This window comes from Vanellus vanellus (assembly GCF_965231255.1).
Source record: "Vanellus vanellus genome assembly, contig: HAP1_SCAFFOLD_561, whole genome shotgun sequence".
Classification (NCBI taxonomy): Eukaryota; Metazoa; Chordata; class Aves; order Charadriiformes; family Charadriidae; genus Vanellus; species Vanellus vanellus.
The window spans coordinates 1-18,133 of record NW_028127495.1 but is presented as its reverse complement, the minus strand read 5'-3'; the positions used below and the strand labels follow the sequence as shown (position 1 = coordinate 18,133).

General features: G+C 50.4%; 1 protein-coding gene across 1 annotated transcript; it reads left to right on the top strand.

The window, feature by feature from the left end:
• Positions 1–4,586: 4,586 nt before the first annotated feature.
• On the top strand, positions 4,587–5,522 carry LOC309685226 (olfactory receptor 6E1-like; the record flags this gene model as incomplete). The annotated part of the gene is made up of 1 exon (XM_082501034.1): positions 4,587–5,522. One exon carries the CDS (start codon positions 4,587–4,589, stop codon positions 5,520–5,522), a length of 936 nt encoding a protein of 311 aa, XP_082357160.1.
• Between the last annotated feature and the right edge of the window lie 12,611 nt (positions 5,523–18,133).

The following is an 18,133-nucleotide window of genomic DNA, read 5'->3' as shown; positions in this document are numbered from 1 at the left end:
CTTAAAAATCATCTTGTTCCAACCCCCTGCCATGGGCACCTTCCACCAGTCCAAGTTGCTCAAAGCCCCATCCAGCCTGGCCTTGAACGCTTCAAGGTATGGAACATCCACAGCTTCTCTGGGCAACCTGTGCCAGTGTCTCACCACCCTCAGAGTGAAGAATTTCTTTTCCCATATCCAATCTAAATCTCCCCTTTTCCAGTTTGAAGCCATTCCCCCTCGTCCTATCACTACATGCTCTTGTAAAAAGTCCCTCTCCAGCTTTCTTGTAGGTCCCCTTTAAGTACTGGAAAGCCACTGTAAGGTCTCCCTGGAGCCTTCTCTTCTGCAGACTGAAGAACCCCAACTCTCTCAGCCTCTCTTCATAAGAGAGGTCTCCATCCACCTGCATCATAAGAATGGAATCATGTAGTTACCAAGGCTAATGGTTTCTTCACAAGCAGAGTCCTTTTGTAACTGTAAGGTTGTAGCCGTTCCTGGTGGGGGTCTCTGCAGATCCATCTCTGATCACACATGAAGCCTTGCTCCAGATGTGCCCCAGCTGCTGGTGGCTCTCCATGTGTGTGAGGCCAGAGCGGGGGGACGAGGGGCCCATGAGCAGCCTTCCCTCAGCAGATCCCACCACCCTTCAGGCACACTAGCTGAAGGGGGGTTTAGCAGGTGGGTGGGACAAGACAATCTCCAGAGACCCCCTCCAAAACCCTACCGGTGTGATCCTGGGATTCTGTGAGTGATCTGGTTTGAGCCAGTGCACCTGAAGGAATTTTTTCCTGGATGATATTTACGTTCACTCTTGGCTCTAGTTAAGGTCTGACCCACGCTTTGACTCCAGGGGAGCTTTTCTGTCAAAAACAAGAGCATTTTTCCTTTCCCACTTGGGTTCTGATAGTGACTCCCAGACACCCTGGCCACCTTTTTCCTCTACAAGACAGCTTGCTTCCAGACACTGCTCCCCTGACTGAAGGGAGCTGAGGGTCCTCACTGGTGCCTACCTGAGGCTGGTGGCAGCTGAAGAAGCGTGTCCTGATCAACCTGTGCAGGTACAGTCTGGAGAGTCAGGCCCGGCAAGGAGTCAGAGCCCATTTTGCCAAGTTGTACCATGCTGTTCCTCCAGGAGTTCCTCAGCTCTTGCAGCGTTGAGGTCTATGGTCAGCAGGGCCCTGTGAGCCTTGTGCAGAGGGCAGGAGAGAGCCAGTCAGCCTTCTCCAGCCCATGAGTCTCTCTAGGAGAAGACCCAGGTCTGCCTTAGGCACTGGTTCTATCCAGTTCCTGGACGCTGGTCTTCATGGTCTCCTCATTGCCTGCACCCAGGCATTGGAGTCCTGCAGGCCCTGCTCCAGTTGCTGGAAGACAGACCTCGTATCCTCCTCACCGGTGATTCCAGCTTGAAGTTCACTGCCATTCACACATGCCCACTAAGAACAGAGGATGCGCCCGCACAGAAGGTAGTTGGAAATCGGCTCCAATGAGAACACAGGACACAGGCTACTGCAGGGCTCCATCAGAGAAGCCTGCTGACTAGAAACCTGTTTCCACTCACACGGTCCCTTTTTTCCCCTTTGCTCTGTTTTCCTATTTTGTTGCCAAACCACTTTCCTGCTGGTTCTGTTTTCCTTTACACTCAAAAGGAGTTTTCCAGGGCTACACACAACAGGGACTTATGCGAGAGTCCCGATTTCAGTATGTATATAGCAATACACGGATTATGGTGCTGTAGGCATCCTAGTCAAGGGAAGGCTTAAAGGGAAATTGCAAGGAGACTTTTGCAATGGCTGCGTGGGTCTGTAGAAGAGATGCTTCTGAAATGATCATAGAATAATAGAGTGATTGAGGTTGGAAAAAGCCTTTAAGTTCATCGAGTCCAACTGTTAACCTAACACTGCCAAGTCCAGCAGTTAATTTTGAAGGTGACTCATTTTGGCTCATTTTGGAGCTGGTTAATTTTGAAGGGGGTGACTCAACTCAATCCTTTGGTTCCATGTCAATCCCCTCTCTCAGACCAGTGTCTCCTCTTGCCGATGTAGATGATGAGTTGGGAGGGTCCCTGGACCACCCAGGGGATTAATGACTGAAGTGCTCTGGCTGCACACTTGCACAGGCTTGATGCCCAGCTACACCACCATGAGAAATGTAACAGAATTCATACAGCTTTTGCCAGAAATATCAGTTCCTAGCTGGCAGTCCAGAACACCCATGCAAGCCAGCAAGGCTGGAGAGGCATTTCCTGAGTCTGAAGACAAGTGGGCTGGATCAGTATTTGTTTCATGCCACTGGGTAAAAACACAGAGAAAAGCAGAATCCTTACGGAGGGCAGTTCTGGTCTCCCATTTCAAGAAGGAAGAGGAAGCCCAAGAAAAGGGAAGGAAGGGTCAAAACCACAACATGGTATTAGTTACCCTTGTCATGCGTTCAACTGACTGGATACTCAAAATGGATCCTCACAACCATACCACATCTTTCCTGAAGAGCTTTCCAGTCATTCCAGAGTGGAAAGTCCTCCTTTTCACACCGCTGCTGGTGATTTATCTGCTCACTGTCACGAGGAATGCAGTCACCATTGCCGTCATTTGACTCTGCCGCTAGTACCACACCCCCATGGATCCCTTCCTCAGCACCTTGTCCTTCTTGGCCATTTGGTTCACTTTGGTCATTCCCCTAACATGTTTGGCAGTCTCTGTGGCTGCTTACAAGTCACAGACCTTCTCCTCTGTCTTCCTGGGCCCAGCTGAGTTTAACCTATGTGCTGGGATGTGTTTCCTTTGCTGCAGTGCCATTTGCAACCCCTCATACTACTCTGTCCTTACGAACTCCTGGTTGTGCTCCATGCTCATCTTTAGCTGCTGGGGAATGACAACTCTATCCATGCTCAGCCCCACCAACTTGTATGCCATCGGACCCTCTGTGCCCAGTGTAGAGACTGCTTCTTCTGCGGCATTGTCCCTTTGCTGGGAGCAGCCCGCGTGGGCACCAGCTACTATGAAACATTAGCGTTGCTCTCTCCTCTTATTTTCAGATAATTTAGGTGTCACCCAACAGAGTAAGAACACACAACTCTTTGGGTGTTTGAACTGACCCAGAAAATGGAAACTGGGACTGTGACCTCTGTTGCACTGACTCACTATGCTCATCCTGCTGTAGGTGACTGAGCCTGAGCCGCATCCAGCCAGTGGTTTAACCTCAGAAAGTTTTGCAGGCACAGCCAGTGCAGAAATTCCCCTGTGCCAGACTAGAGGCAAAGAACAAGCCGGGCGATTGGGTTCTAAGACAAGCCTGAGCCCCAAGCTCAAATGTCCATGCAAGCATGGGGCACCGCCCTATACTGAACTTCCCATTTTACTCCTTGGGTAAGTGCTACCCATTCTGCTCTGGGACAGAGCCTGTGGGGACAACACAGGCTGTGGAGAAGCTTTGCATCCCTGCTTCAAACCCACCGTCTCCTCCCCTCCTTCTCCTCCCCTTCCATTTTGAATCATCCTAACTTTGGGGGTCATCTGCTCTGCTTCTTTCTATGTCTAAAAGCAAATGCAAAGATGAAGGGAAAAACGTCAGTCTTCATTGCATGTATTTTTTCTTGTGCTTCCTTCTGTTAGATGTGTATTTTGATGCAAAAATACCCCAGTAAGTTAATGGGTCAGAGATTTGAGACTTGAATAATGAGTTTCATGTACTTCGTTGCAGGTGCCTATGAGAACTTGTTTCCCCAAGGCTCCCTCTACAGTCAATGGAGACACGAGAAAATGGTAGAGGTTGGGTCCTCCCAACCCATAACTGGCATGCCAAAGAAAGATTACAAATCTCTTCCAGACACTCTTCTCTCGCCCTGCATTTAGGTCAGGACATTTGGTAGTAATAGCAATGAGCCGCTGTTTGGAAACCACTGCATTTCGGCCCAGACGAATGTCAGAGGAGACCGTGTGACAGAGTGTGTGGAACCATGGTAAATTTCAATCATTATTTAGAATACTGAAGAAGACAAGTTCTATGTGGTCCCTATTCCACCCCCTCCCCCTTTCCGGAAGAAAGCAAGAAGAGAGCAAGAATCTGTGGAAGAGAGCAGGGGATTACAAAAGAGGTGCTTGATATTACTTGGTTTGAAATCAACAAATCCTCAGGGATTCCTAGCCCAAAAAGGCAAGTACTGAAAAGTACAAAAAAGAGCTTTCAACATACACATTTGATTTGATTTGATTTGATGTTTAACATTTGTGCAATAGAAGAGATGAGTTTGGCACACAGGTATGACAGACGTTTGCAATAGGTCTGAGTGAATTTGGAATTTCCCAGGAATGGGCTGAAATGGCTAAAAGCCTCTTTAAAATCTTCTGTTCTGCAGAAAGAACCCTTTGTGAGTGTTTGAAAAAGGTAGAAAGAAGACGACAAATACTCTGGGGACTCTAACTGAAATGTAAAACATAAAAGCCAGGGTGTGAGAAATGCTTGGAGGACTATCTCTGTGTTCTATAGGAAGACTGCAGGAAAACAAAGACGTAGAAGAGGAAGGATAGACCTGGTCATCCAGACCATGAAATTATCACACTTGGCTTTCTGCCGTGTTCCTGTCTCGGCAGGATGAACTGAAATTCAGCATGGGACCAGAAAATGAAACTGCAGTTGCTGAGTTCATCCTCGAGGGTTTCTCGGGGCTTGATCAAAGACTACAGCTATTTCTCTCTCTGGTCCTTCTGCTCATATACCTGACAACAGTGATGGGGAACACAACCATCATTTTCCTCGTGTGTGTGGATCACCGCCTGCAAACCCCCATGTACTTTTTCATCAGCAACCTGTCCTTCCTGGAAATCTGGTTTACGTCCTCCACGAGCATCAAATTGTTTGTGATCCTGGGTTCTGGTAGGAGAACAATCTCACTAAGCAGCTGCTTTGCCCAATCCTATTTCTATTTTGCCCTGGGCTGTACAGAGTTTGTTCTACTTGTTGTCATGTCCTTTGACCGCTATGTTGCCATCTGCCAGCCTTTGCGTTACACTGCCATCGTGAAGCCTCAGCTCTGCGTCCACTTGATTCTTGCTGCTTGGGTCATGGGCATCACACTCTTGACTTACCGTCCGGTCCTCCTCTACAAGCTGACTTTCTGTGGTTCGAACAAGATCCATCATTTTTTTTGTGACAACTCCCCCTTATTCAAATTGTCCTGCTCTGACACCAGCCTGATTTGGAAAATAGACTCGGTTTTATTTTCATTTGTCATTCTCGGTTCCTTATGTTTAACTCTGACATTTTACATAGGCATCCTTTCCTGTATTCTACACCTCCCAGCAGCCTCCGGCAGGAAAAAAGCCTTTGCTACATGTTCTTCTCATCTCACCACCTTGGCCATTGTATACGGGAGCTGCATTGCTCTCTATGTGCATCCTTCAGGAGATGTTTCCTTGGAGGCAAACAGAATGGTAGCTTTGCTGAACACTGTCCTGTACCCATTCTTAAATCCATTCATCTACAGTCTTAGAAACAAGGCTGTGACACTGGCCCTGAATGAAGCCATTGCCCGTGCAACACGATAGCTTTTCCCTCAATCACGATGCCTTTCTGGACAGCAACTCCAATGATCTGCTCTCCTATGTTAAATAATACCAATGAATATGCATATAACCTCCAAACGCAGATGTCTCAGGAGATTTATGTTCTCATTGGATTGTTTTAGGTTGAGTGATAAGAAGCTCATCTGCAACTGAAGAAGGCACAAGCAATGTCAGGGGTGTAACTCACTTAATGTCCTGCTCCCCAACCCATCACAGCAGAGCCACCAGCTCATCAAGAGCCCATCTCCAGAAATCAAGAAGAGCACAGAGGCACAGTGGCAGATGGAAACCCCAATTACAGACTCCTGAGGAAGGACCATCTCAGCTCAGCTCCTTCCAGGGCTGTCCTGGAACAGCCATCAGCCCCAGGTGTGAAACCCATCAAGAAGAATCACAGAGAGCAGCTCTCTGGATCACCATTTGGACTACGGGGATTGTTGCCTAGGGCTGTAGGACACATTATGGGTACGCTCCTTTTGATGCAGCCCAGGATGTGGTTGGCTTTCTGGGCCAGTAGTTCCCTGAGCTGCACTTTTGGCCTCCTTCAAAGTTGGGTCCAACACTTGATTGTCCTCTCTCACAAGACCTCTACAAATCCAATGACCTTTCAAAAATTACATTCCACAGAATTATAGATCTTCCCCTGTGACTTCATTGCCACTATTCTGCCTGTTAATAAAGTGGTTTTAATGTCTCTCATCTTTCAGACCTGTATCACCTGTTTATATACAATGACCATTTCTAAAGTCAGCTTTTCAGATGCAGACTGTCTCGACAAAGGCCTTTTCTATTGCACTCCACTTTTCTCCTGCCCTTCCTCTTTGGTCATTCAGATTCCTGTCACCTATCCAGCTGCTGCTTTGAGCTTCAGGGAGTTACAAGTTTGCCTGTCTTTCAGTTGTCTAATTATCTCCTTTAGCCAAGTCTGTAACTACGTTTATATCTCTCTTTTTGTACCTGTCCATCTAAAGCATTTCTGATAAGATCATCCCTTGTAGCAAAGCAACCTCATTAGAGGCAGCTTGTCCTGAGCATCTGGTTGCAGAGGGTGTTTTATTGTTTATCAAACTTGATCATGCTTTACTTTTCTCTGCTTGCGAAGAGGAAAACTCCTCCTGTGCCTGGGTGCAGCCAGGTCTCTGAGGAGCGCAGGAGGGAGATGGTGCAATGGAGCTGTAACACCCTGCTGCAGACTTCAGTGGAGAAGTCTGAGGTAAGGAAAAGTGATGCAAATCCCAGTTGGCCAATGACAGGGATGGGGAGGACAGGGAGGTGAGGAGCAAAGCTGTCCATACAGTCTCAGACCTCAGAGGACTGCTTTTCCTGGCTCTCCAGACCTCCTGAGGATACTCTCTGCATCAATATCAACTGCTGACAGCTTCTATCACCTCTTCTCTAACTGAAAAGCTAATAAAAAGAACCTTTGAAATAAAAAAAAAAAATATTTTCTATTAGGTTCTCTTTAAAATCTTCCTTCTAAATTACAGTATGAAACAACTCCAATTAGCTCTATTGAAGACTTGAAGCAAATGACAGGGAAAGAAATAGCTCATTAGGACTTTCTGTACCTTAATGAGCCCTATGGTGTATTTGACCCTGAGTCCATCAACCTCAGACACTGAGAGGAGACTGAGCAACATGCTCCAGAAGTCCAAGTCAGAAGCAAAGTACCTTGAAGCCTTGATTGGCCCCACTGAGGGTCGTTACTGCCAAAGCCTCCCCATGGGCTCGTTAGAGGAGATAACTGGAGGCTGTGGCTGCAGGTAGGCAAAGGCACTGTGCAGGTGGCTGTAATGCTGAGGAACCCCTTGGTTTGGTTGATGCAGCAGAAAGGCCAACCCCTGACCCCCAGGCCCTGGGAAGGCAGGTCCTGCCCCTCACTGGTGGCTCAGGGCTCTTCCTGGGGGCAGTGGGGTGTGAGGGTGAGCAAGGCTGAGTGTAGGAAAACCGCACACCACCTCCCGGCTTCCCCAAGCACTGGGGAAGAAGAAACCAAGTCCAGAGCCTCACCATAAAGTTGTGCCTGTGTTATGGTTTGAGAAACCCCTCACAATTTATTGTCCTTTAGACAATCACTCTGTCACCCGATGACCCCTGCCCACCCAGGAAAGGGAATCAGGCAAAAAACAAGCAAACACATGGGTGGAAATGTCAACAGATTTAATAGACAAAGATTGGATAATTTACATTACTAACACCAAAGAACCAATATGGATCCAGATACCAATACAAAATATACAAAGACTACACTCAGCCAACGATATCAGTCGGAAGCTGTGCACTCCCAGCAGTGGACAGTAAATGTGGGACACTGCGAGCGCTACAGCTTCGGGAGGAGGGGGAGGGCTGGAGGATCTGGCACTGGGGAAGAAGTTCTCAGGATGGCAGCCATCAAGGGAGAGAATGAACTTTGCAGCAAACTTTCTAATCTATATTGAATGTGACGACGCTCATGGTATGAAATAATCGTGGTGGAAGCTTGGGTCGAGTGCTGAGGTCTCCCTCCTGAGGTCCCCGCTCCGGGCGAGCTCGAAAACGCTGAGACATCGAAACCCACACACCACAGCTGGCTATAAAGTAAATATAGTCACAAATTCAGACACTAGAGTCCTGTAAAAGTGCAGTCTCACTCAAATTACTGTTATATTTGTCTTCTAATGTATATATACACACACACGCAAAAATATAATTCTCTAAAGTGATGAACTATTCATTTAAGAGGTCTGTTGAATTTCTGTAGTTCAAAACGAGGAGTCCCATCTATCGTAATTGTCAGCAGAACTGCTACCCTGGACTTCCGGAGGGCAGACTTGGGGCTTTTCAGGAGCCTGGTTGACAAAGTCCCCTGGGAGGCAGTCCTCCAGGGCAAAGGAGCCCAGGAAGCCTGCATGTTTTTCAAGAAGGAAGTCTTAAAGGCGCAGGAGCAGGCTGTCCCCCTGTGCCAAAAGACAATCTGTCGGGGAAAAAGAACGGCCTGGCTGAACGGGGAGCTAGGGTTGCAACGTAGGGAGAAAAAGAGGATTTATGGCCTTTGGAAGGGCAGGCCACCCAGGAGGACTACAAAGAGGTAGTGAGGCTATGTGGGGAGAAAATTAGAAGGACCAAAGCCCAGCTAGAACTAAACCTGGCTTCTGTTGTCAAGGGCAACAAAAACAGGTTCTATAAATGCATTAGCAATAAAAAGAAAACGGAGGATAAGCTCTGTCCTCTAGTAGATGGGACCAGTAACATAGTGACCAAGGATGAGGAAAAGGCTGAGGTACTTTATGCCATCTTTGCCTCAGTCTTCAGCAGTAGAACCAGTTGTTCTCTAAGTGCCCAGACCCTTGAGATGGAAGACAGGGATGGGGAGCAGAATGAAGCCCCTGTAATCCAAGGGGAAATGGTGAGGGACCTGCTTCAGCACCTGGAGGTACACAAATCTATGGGGCTAGATGGGATCCACTCAAGGGTACTGAGGGAGCTGGCGGAAGTGCTCACCGGCCCACTGTGCATCATTTATGAGAAGTCCTGGCTAACCAGGGAGGTCCCAGCTGACTGGAGGTTGGCAAACGTGACACCCATCCACAAGAAGGGCAGGAAGGAGGATCCAGGGAACTACAGGCCGATCAGTCTGACCTCGGTGCCTGGGAAGGTCATGGAACAGATCATCCTCAGGGCCATTACATGGCACATGCAGGAGAATAGGGTGATCAGGCCCAGTCAGCATGGGTTTGTGAAAGGCAGGTCATGCCTGACAAACCTCATCTCCTTCTATGACAAGGTGACCCACTTAGTGGATGAGGGAAAAGCTGTGGATGTAATCTACCTGGATTGTAGCAAAGCTTTTGACACCGTTTCCCATAGCATTCTCCTGGAGAAGTTGGGTGCTCATGGCCTGGACCAGGTGTACTCTTCGCTGGGTAAAAAACCATCTGGATGGCCGTGCCCAGAGAGTGGTGGTGAATGGAGTTCAATGCAGTTGGTGTCTGGTCACAAGTGTTGTATCCCAGGGCTTGGTGCTGGGGCCGGTTCTCTTTAATATCTTTATCAATGATCTGGATGAGGGGATCGAATGCACCCTCAGTAAGTTCGCAGATGACATTAAACTAGGTGGGCGTGCTGATCTGCTTGAGGGTAGGTTGGCTCTGCAGAGGGATCTGGACAGGCTGGACTGATGGGCCAAGGCCAATGGTGATAGGTTCAACCAATCCAAGTGCCAGGTCCTGCACTTGCATCACAACAACCCCATGCAGCACTACAGGATTGGGGCGGAGTGGCTTGAAAGCTGCCCGGCAGAAAAGGACCTGGGGGTGTTTGTGGACAGTCAACTGAATATGAGCCACCTCTTCTCCCTGGTGACAAGGGATAGGACAAGAGGAAATGGGATCAAGTTATGCCAGGCAAGGTTTAGATTCGATATTAGGAAACACTTTTTTCACTGAAAGGGTTATCAAGCATTGGAATAGGCTGCCCAGGGAGGTGGTGGTTTCACCATCTCTGGAGATGTTTAAAAAAAGGGGAGATGCGGTACTTAGGGACATGGTTTAGAAATGGTTTTTGTCAGGGTAGGTTAATGGTTGGACTTGACAACCTTAAAGGTCCCTTCCAACCTCAGCAATTCTATGATTCTATGATTCTACAACAGGTACTGCTGAATGGTGTTACTGCTGCCTGGGCTTTTCCCCTTGTTGAACCCAGTGAAGTTCCCCTCTGCTCCTTTCTCCAGCCTGCTGAGGTCCCTCGTTACCAGGAAATAGTGGCATCCCAGGTGCCAAAGAGGAGTGAGGAAGGCCAGCAGCAGAGCACAGATGGGCAGACTCCACGGAAGATGACTTTCATGTGCGTGGGAGACTGATACAAGCGGTGCCCTGGGAAGCAGCTCTGAAGGGTGAAGGAGCTCAGGGAATCTCATAGGCCTTACAGGACAGCCTCCTCCAAGGGCAGGAAGGATCTCTCTGAATAGCCGTGAAGAGAAACATCCCTCTGAGGAGGCTGCTGGTGTAAAGTGAGTGAGCGCCAGGGCCAAAAGACAGCATGCAGGAGGTGGAAGCAGGGGCAGCTGCCAAGGAGGAACTGGGAACCCTTGGCCCAGCATGGAGGGAGGGTGTCAAAGCCAAAGCTGCCATGGGCTGGAGAGTTGCAGTGCTGGGGAGCAAAAGCCCAATGAGCTGATGCAGGCTTGGAGGGTCATGGGGAATGAGTCAGCCTCTGCCGGGAGGCCTGTGACAAGTGGGCACTGCAGAGGTTTGCATCTTGAATGCATGCCTCAGCCTAGGAGAGGGGGGTGCCTCCTGCAAGGGATGGTGCGGGGGCTGTGCCAGTCCATCCATATGGCTCTGGATGGTGCCGACTCTACTTGAAGTCATTCCTCTAAGCCAAACGCATTGGCATGAATGCCAAAGTGGCTAGTTAATATCAAACATGTTATTCCCTTTGTCTCTCTGCTTTGACATCTTTTCACTTTGACTACACTCCCAAAATCTTTTTAATGAGCCACATCAGAACTGAAGACTAAAGGAAATTTGTGCCCTGACTTGGTTCCTTCGGGTGTTTTGTGTGGGAATGAGCCCTCTGGTGCCGAGTTCCTGAACTGCAGATCCTGAAAGGCTGACCAAGCTTCTGGAGAAGCAGCAAACCTGCAGGTTTCTGAGGGTGTTGGCAGGCCCTGCTGACGTCCCTCACTGAAGAGACCATGGAGGGAATGAGCAGGCAAAGCACCTGTCTCTGGGGACTGGTAAAGCAGGAAGTCGAAGGCACTTGGTACAGGAGGAAATTTAAATGTGAAGACCCCTGTGAAAACCCTTGATGTGCTTTACCAAGCAGAATGGTCAAGCCCAGAGCCCCAGCCCCTGGGAAGGGGTATCCTTGGCCTCTTAAAATACTCTGGTCACTTTGTGGGGGCAATGCAATGTGGGAATGTGTAACACCAGGTGCAGATCAGCAGTAGCGCACGTCCCAGGCTCTGTGGAGGGCAGGTGAGGAGAAAAAATGCACTGGAGCTGTCAGAATCTGGTGTCCTCTCATGGTGCACAGTGGGAGAGACAGAAGCCATAGCTGAGCAGACAAGGCTCTCAGTTCTGTTTGGGTGTCAAAGCCCCACCAAGGCCCTTGGCCGTCCCCACCACAGCTGCACACTCCTACTCCTGTGCCTACTTCCTTCCTGTGAGCACTGGGATTTTCTGGGGCTTTGCCAATGCCTGTGACTTCCCGACAATGCATGTGGATTCTTCAGTCATGATGACCTTCCAAAATGTATCACAGCAGCCCTCTTGTGACATTGGGCTGATCTCCCAACATCTTTAGATTCATCCCATCTGGTCCAATGGACTACTAAGGGTTGACCTTAGCTAAGTATCCCCAGACTTGATCTCCATCCACAGCTGGGTTTTGCATGGGGTTTTGCCTCTTAGGCACATGGAACTGGGAGGCCTTGCTGGTGAAGAAGGAGGAGAGAAGAGAACACAGAAAAACTTGGATCTACACATGCTCTTACCGAATTCAGCAGTGGTCACACACGATGTTCAATTCTTCTTTCAAAGTTCCTGGAGTAGTAACAGCTCATCCTTATGCCCTTGAACTTCCGTGCAAGTGTCAGCTCTATAGGACCTGTGGCTTTTCTAAAACCAACCGTATTTCTGAATTCTTCCTTTGTTTTAACACATGCCTCCTCATCTTGGTCCAATTTTGTTCAATATATTCATTAATGACCTGGATGAGGGGACAGAGTGTATCCTCAGCAAGTTTGCTGATGATACCAAACTGGGTGGGGTGGCTGACACCCCAGAGGGCCGTGCTGCCATCCAGCGTGACCTGGACAGACTGGAGAGCTGGGCAGAGAAGAACCTAATGAGCTTCAACAAAACCAAGTGCAAGGTCCTGCACCTGGGGAGGAAGAATGCTAGGCACCAGTACAGGTTAGGGGCGGACCTGCTGGGAAGCAGCTCTGAGGAGAAGGATCTGCGGGTCGTGGTAGACAGTAAATTATCCATGGCCCAGCAATGTGCCCTTGTCGCCAAAAAGGCCAATGGAATCCTGGGCTGCATAGGTAAGAGTGTGGCCAGTAGGTCGAGGGAGGTCATTCTCCCCCTCTACTCTGCACTGGTGAGGCCACAACTGGAATACTGTGTCCAGTTTTGGGCTCCCCAGTTCAAGAGGGACAGGGAACTGCTGGAGCGAGTCCAGCGAAGGGCAACTAAGATGATTAAGGGCTTGGAGCATCTGCCTTATGAGGAAAGGCTGAGAGAGCTGTGACTCTTTAGCCTGGAGAAGGCTGAGGGGAGACCTTATTATGGCGTACAAGTATCTAAAGGGTGGGTTGAAGGAGGATGGAGCCAGGCTCTTTTCAATGGTTCCAAGTGACAGGACGAGGGGCAATGGGCACAAGTTAGAACACAGGAAGTTCCGTTCAAATACACGGAAAAACTTCTTTACGGTGAGGGTGACAGAGCACTGGCACAGGCTGCCCAGGGAGGTGGTGGAGTCCCCTTCCCTGGAGATTTTCAAGACCCGCCTGGATGCAGTCCTGAGTAATGTGCTCTAGGCAATCCTGCTTTAGCAGGGGAGTTGGACTAGATGATCTCTAGAGGTCCCTTCCAACTCTGATGATTCTGTGATTCTGTGATTCTGTGATCTCGCATGCTTCATTTTCTCTATGGAGCTTCCCCATGAATTTTCTGTTTCCCCAAGCTCCTCTCCTGACAGCTGGGCTTGTTTTTTTCTGACTATTGGTATGACTACACTCTCAAACTCGACACATGCTGTCCTTGCAGATGAGGTATACTGAGCTCTGCTGCCCTTCTGTGCTGCTCACATGTGCTCCCCGACTAAAAGTCACAAGACGAGGCCAAAGACTGGTCCTCTGAGGTCTAGCATCTACACTCTTCTATTCTCCTTCCCTCTGGGGGGACAGGCCCCACTATTTCATGGACATGATAGCCAAAGCTGACATTCTTTTGACGTTCATGTCCAGCTCTACCTTCTTTGAAATTAACAGATGCAGATGAGCATTACCATTGTTGGCCAATCTGGCAGCTGTGCTATGAAGACTGGGGTCCTCAGCTGTGTCTTGACCAATATTCTCGAGAAGCCTCCAGGACAGTTTGCATGCAGTTGTGATCCCCTTCCAGTGAATGCCAGGGCAATTAAAGTTGACAGGGTGATGTAAATAGGTTTGTTGTCTCCCACCACAATGTAACCCTTACCAGTCTCTTTTCTGACCCTTACTGGTTCACCCAGTTTATTTATCACCTAGAGGAGCTCCACAAATCTAAGCAGGTTCTTCACCCTGAGTGCAAGCCTCTCTCAAAATTTCTGGCCTCCTGATCATCCTGCACCCACCCATCACAGCAGCCCAGTCATGGGAGATGTCCAAACACCCCTCAGCTCTTCTTCCCTCCAAGTGGAATGAAGAGATGGCACACACAGCTCCAGCCCCTCCTCTCTGTGCCCAGGCTGAAGGCCCTGGGGCATGGCTGGGCTGCGGCACCTCAGCTGTGGCACACTTGGGCTGAGAGCAGACTCGCAAGACCTGCTTCCAAGGCCCCAAGACCTCAGTTGCGCAAAGGATTTGCTTCAGAGCAGAGACATGCTGGAGTGGATGGCAAAGGGCAGTGTGAAGAGGAACTGAGGTGCACACAAAGGGAGCAAACTCTGTGGTGGAGATGAAGCTGGTGTGAGGAAGAACAAGATGGTGTTGAAAATGTCCTTGGTGTGAACATGCTGTGATTCAGGCCCACTGTGAAAATCATTGGCCTGATCCATGATTCTATCATCAAGGGGATGGCTAAACAATTCAGGAGAGAAGAACCAGCATAGTTTGAGAGTGAAGGAACACGAGAGGAGACCATGGTGTGATGTGCTTGCTGTTCAGGTGCTGCCCAGTTTCTCTGGAGAGAGAAAGGGACAGAGCTTGTGCCAGTGCAGGGGTGGGACTCAGTCGGTGGCCCAAAGGCACCCACTCTGTCTGAGATGCTCTGGGTGATGGCTGTCACACAGCCAGGCTGGATGGGGACGGGGTGCCTGTACAGGACCTGAGCTGTCCCTGTCAGGCACATGCAGTTGTGCTGGAGAGCCCTGGCACCTCCCCTACTACTACAGCCCTGAATTTGTAAACTGAATTGAGGTTCAGCTGCCCTGAATTAGGTCAGGCAATGAAGGGATGCACGTGAGACACCTGCCATTCTACTCCAGGGACATGTGGAAAAGACAACTGATGGAGAAGAGAGAGACTTAACTCTGCCCATGCCGCACGACTCCATTTGGTCAGCTGAATCCCTCTATGGGCTGCCCTGGGCAGAAGGAAGAGTTACAGGGGCACATGTCCTCCACGTGGACACCTTCTGTCATTGAAGTTGGCCAAAGGGATTTCCCTCCAGCCTCCACCAAGATGCCCCCAGGTGCTGCCCTGTCTCTCTGAACTGCTCCAATAGAGCTTGCAGTTCCCAACATGCCTCTTGGTCACCTCTGGCACCACAGATGTCCCCAGGTGTCTGTGTCCGAACATCTTCCTCCTGCCCTCCCTCTCCACTCATTCACAAGTGAGCTGAGACCAGGAGCTCTCATGCAGGAGCTGCTCTTGTGCCCATGTGAAGTGAGGCCAGAGGAATGCCACCTGCTGGGGGTTTGTGGTGGGCATGGGATGGAGCTCTTGTAGCCCCAGGGACTACAAACCCAGGCTGAGAAGCCTCCATTGACTCAGCTGAATCCCTTCCCTCCAAAGAGTAAAAGGAGGTTGCTCCCTGGCATTATCCTGCTGTCATGTCTAATACTAAAACAAAACAGTTACTCTTAGACTTAAATTCGCAACAGCTAGAAATAAGTCTCTCTCCGCATCTGAGGGTGGGAACACGAGGGCCTCCTTCAGGCTGTTTACCAGTAGGTTCCCCTGGAGCCCCAGGGACACCTCCAGGGAGCCCAGAGGGGACAGAGGCAGTGCCAGCGTGGGCTGGTCCTCTGCTGCTGAGCTGGGCCGGGCTGCTGGGATGGAGGGAGCTCCTGGCAAGCGGGCAGCGCTGCAGAGAGACAGCTCTGCCCAGGAGCAGGGCTGGGGGCACTGCCTGCAGGCAGAGAGGGGAGACCTGCGAGGCAGAGAGAGCTTAAAGGCAGTTGGGAGTGGGGGGTGCTGAGAGTTCACTGGGGCAGAAATCTTCACCGCCCTCTGTGTGGTAAGTCTCAGGGTGCCGGGCAATGCAGCTCCAGTTCCTGGAGGGATCTCCTCAAGCTGGTCCATCTGAGAGCTGCTGGGCTCTTTCAGGAGGACTCTCTCAGTTTCTGTGCTGTAGAAGAGGAGGATGTGCTCCAGAGCAGGGCTTCCCTGCTGCCCGGTGAGAGGGAGAGGGCCCGAGGGCTGCCTTCTGCTGGGGATGGTTGTGGAGGTGTGCGTAGGGGTGTGCAGGCAGGGTTGTGCAGTGCTGTCCTTGCCATCAGGGTCCCTGCACCCCAGGGGCTGTGTGCCGGGGTAGGGACTCTGCCGCCTGCCAGGGTCAGCTCTGCGCCTGCCCGGGGAGCTCCCACGGAGCTTCTTTGGGGAGAAGCAGTGGGTGGAAGGAGCGACCTCTGGCAGGTCATGGTCCTACTGCTGTTGAGAGGGTGCTGCGTGTTTCAGGGCTGCTCACAGCTGTAGATCACTGCAGGACATTCCCAGGGAACGTTTCAAGAACCACAGCAAGGCAGGGGCGACCTGAAAGGAAAGGGTACTGTTCATCCACTCTTCTAGTCTGGGTTCTCTGTGTGGGCAATGGGACATAGAATTTCATCACTCAGTGCAGGAGGAGGCACTCAACTCCCAGTCTGTTTCCCTTAGTGGTGAATAAACCGTGTGGTGTCAGGAATCACCAATCCGTGGCTCACAGGCAGCATCAGTGTGGCTTTTGCAGCCCCGGAGGTGTCTGCGCTGTCCCTACGGGAGACTGCCCAGGCAGAGCTGGCCCTGGGCAGTGCCCTGCTGCTGGGAGGGGGCTGCAGGGCAGAGCTGAGCACACAGCGGGTGCGATGGGCTCTGGGAGCACTGGAAGGGGGAGACCTGGGCACAGAGCAACAGCTCCTGGCAGGGACAGCTCCAGGCAGCAGAGAGCTCCTCCACCCTTCTGCATCCCTCTGTGCTCAGCTGCACCAGGAGAGAAAAAACTGTGTGGAGAAATGGGCTTTGAAACTGCACTCTCAAAAAAGTCTCTTCTTATTTGTTTTCTTCAAGTACATTTTTAGGGAGACCATTCTCCCATGGAGGCAGGCGTAAGGAGGGCTACATGTGTAGAGACCAGCAGGTCACTAGTGGGCAAACCAGCGCTCCCGACTCTGCTCTAGGGCACACAAAGCCCTTTTGTCCCTCAGGGCTCAGCAGGGTTCAGGCTAAAAGGATGGGAAAGAGAAGGCTTTCTACCCCTCAAAGGAAGGGCCCTCAACAGCACAAACCTGAATGAAATTCTTACAAAGAAAGAGAAGTCATTTTGGAGGAATCTTTTAGGAAAAAGCACAGGAAAGGCTCAAAGAAGTCTTGCCTTAACTTGTCAATGTCTTCCACTCCATCAGCAGGTCCTGTGCCCAGAGTGAACAGCAAATGTCCAACAGCAGCTCCATCACCCACTTTCTCCTCCTGGCGTTTGCAGACACTCGGGAGCTGCAGCTCTTGACCTTTGGCTCTTCCTGGGCATCTACCTGGCTGCCCTCCTGGGAACGGCCTCATCATCACCGCCATCACCTATGACCACCGCCTCCACACCCCCATGTACTTCTTCCTCCTCAACCTCTCCCTCATAGACCTGGGCTCCATCTCCACCACTCTCCCAAAGCCATGGCCAATTCCCTCTGGGACACAAGGGACATCTCCTTTTTGGGGTGTGCTGCACAGGTTTTTCTGCTTTTCTTCTTGCTTGGAGCAGAGTTTTCTCTTCTCACCGTCATGGCCTATGACCGCTACGTTGCCATCTGCCAACCCCTGCACTATGGGACCCTCCTGGGCAGCAGAGCTTTTGTCCGCATGGCAGCAGCTGTCTGGGGCAGTGGGTTCCTCAAATGCTGTGCTGCACACGGCCAATACATTTTCACTGCCCCTCTGCCAGGGCAATGCCCTGCACCAGTTCTTCTGTGAAATCCCCACATCCTCAAGCTCTCCTGCTCACACTCCTACCTCAGGGAAGTTGGACTTCTTACATTAATTGTTTTTTAGCTTTTGGGTGTTTTGTTTTCATTGTAATGTCCTATGTGCAGATCTTGAGGGCGGTGCTGAGGATGCCCTCTGAGCAGGGACGGCACAAAGCCTTTCCACCTGTGTCCCTCACCTGGCTGTGGTCTCCCTGGTTTGTCAGCACTGGAGTTTTTGCCTACCTGAAGCCTCCCCCATCTCCTCCCGTTCCTGGATGTGGTGGTGTCATTTCTGTACTCGGTGGTGCCTCCAGCAGTGAACCCCCTCATCTACAGCATGAGGAACAAGGAAATCAAGGATGCATTGTGGAAACTATTTGAATATAATCTACTTCAGATTAATAAGGTTCTCCTTATCCCACAAGGACTCACACTGTATCTCAAAAAAAGCCAGCACTAGCTTTTCGGCATATGTATCTTTTACTTTTCCTTTTTTTGAGAGAGAGTTTTGATCTTTCCTTTCCTTTCCTTTC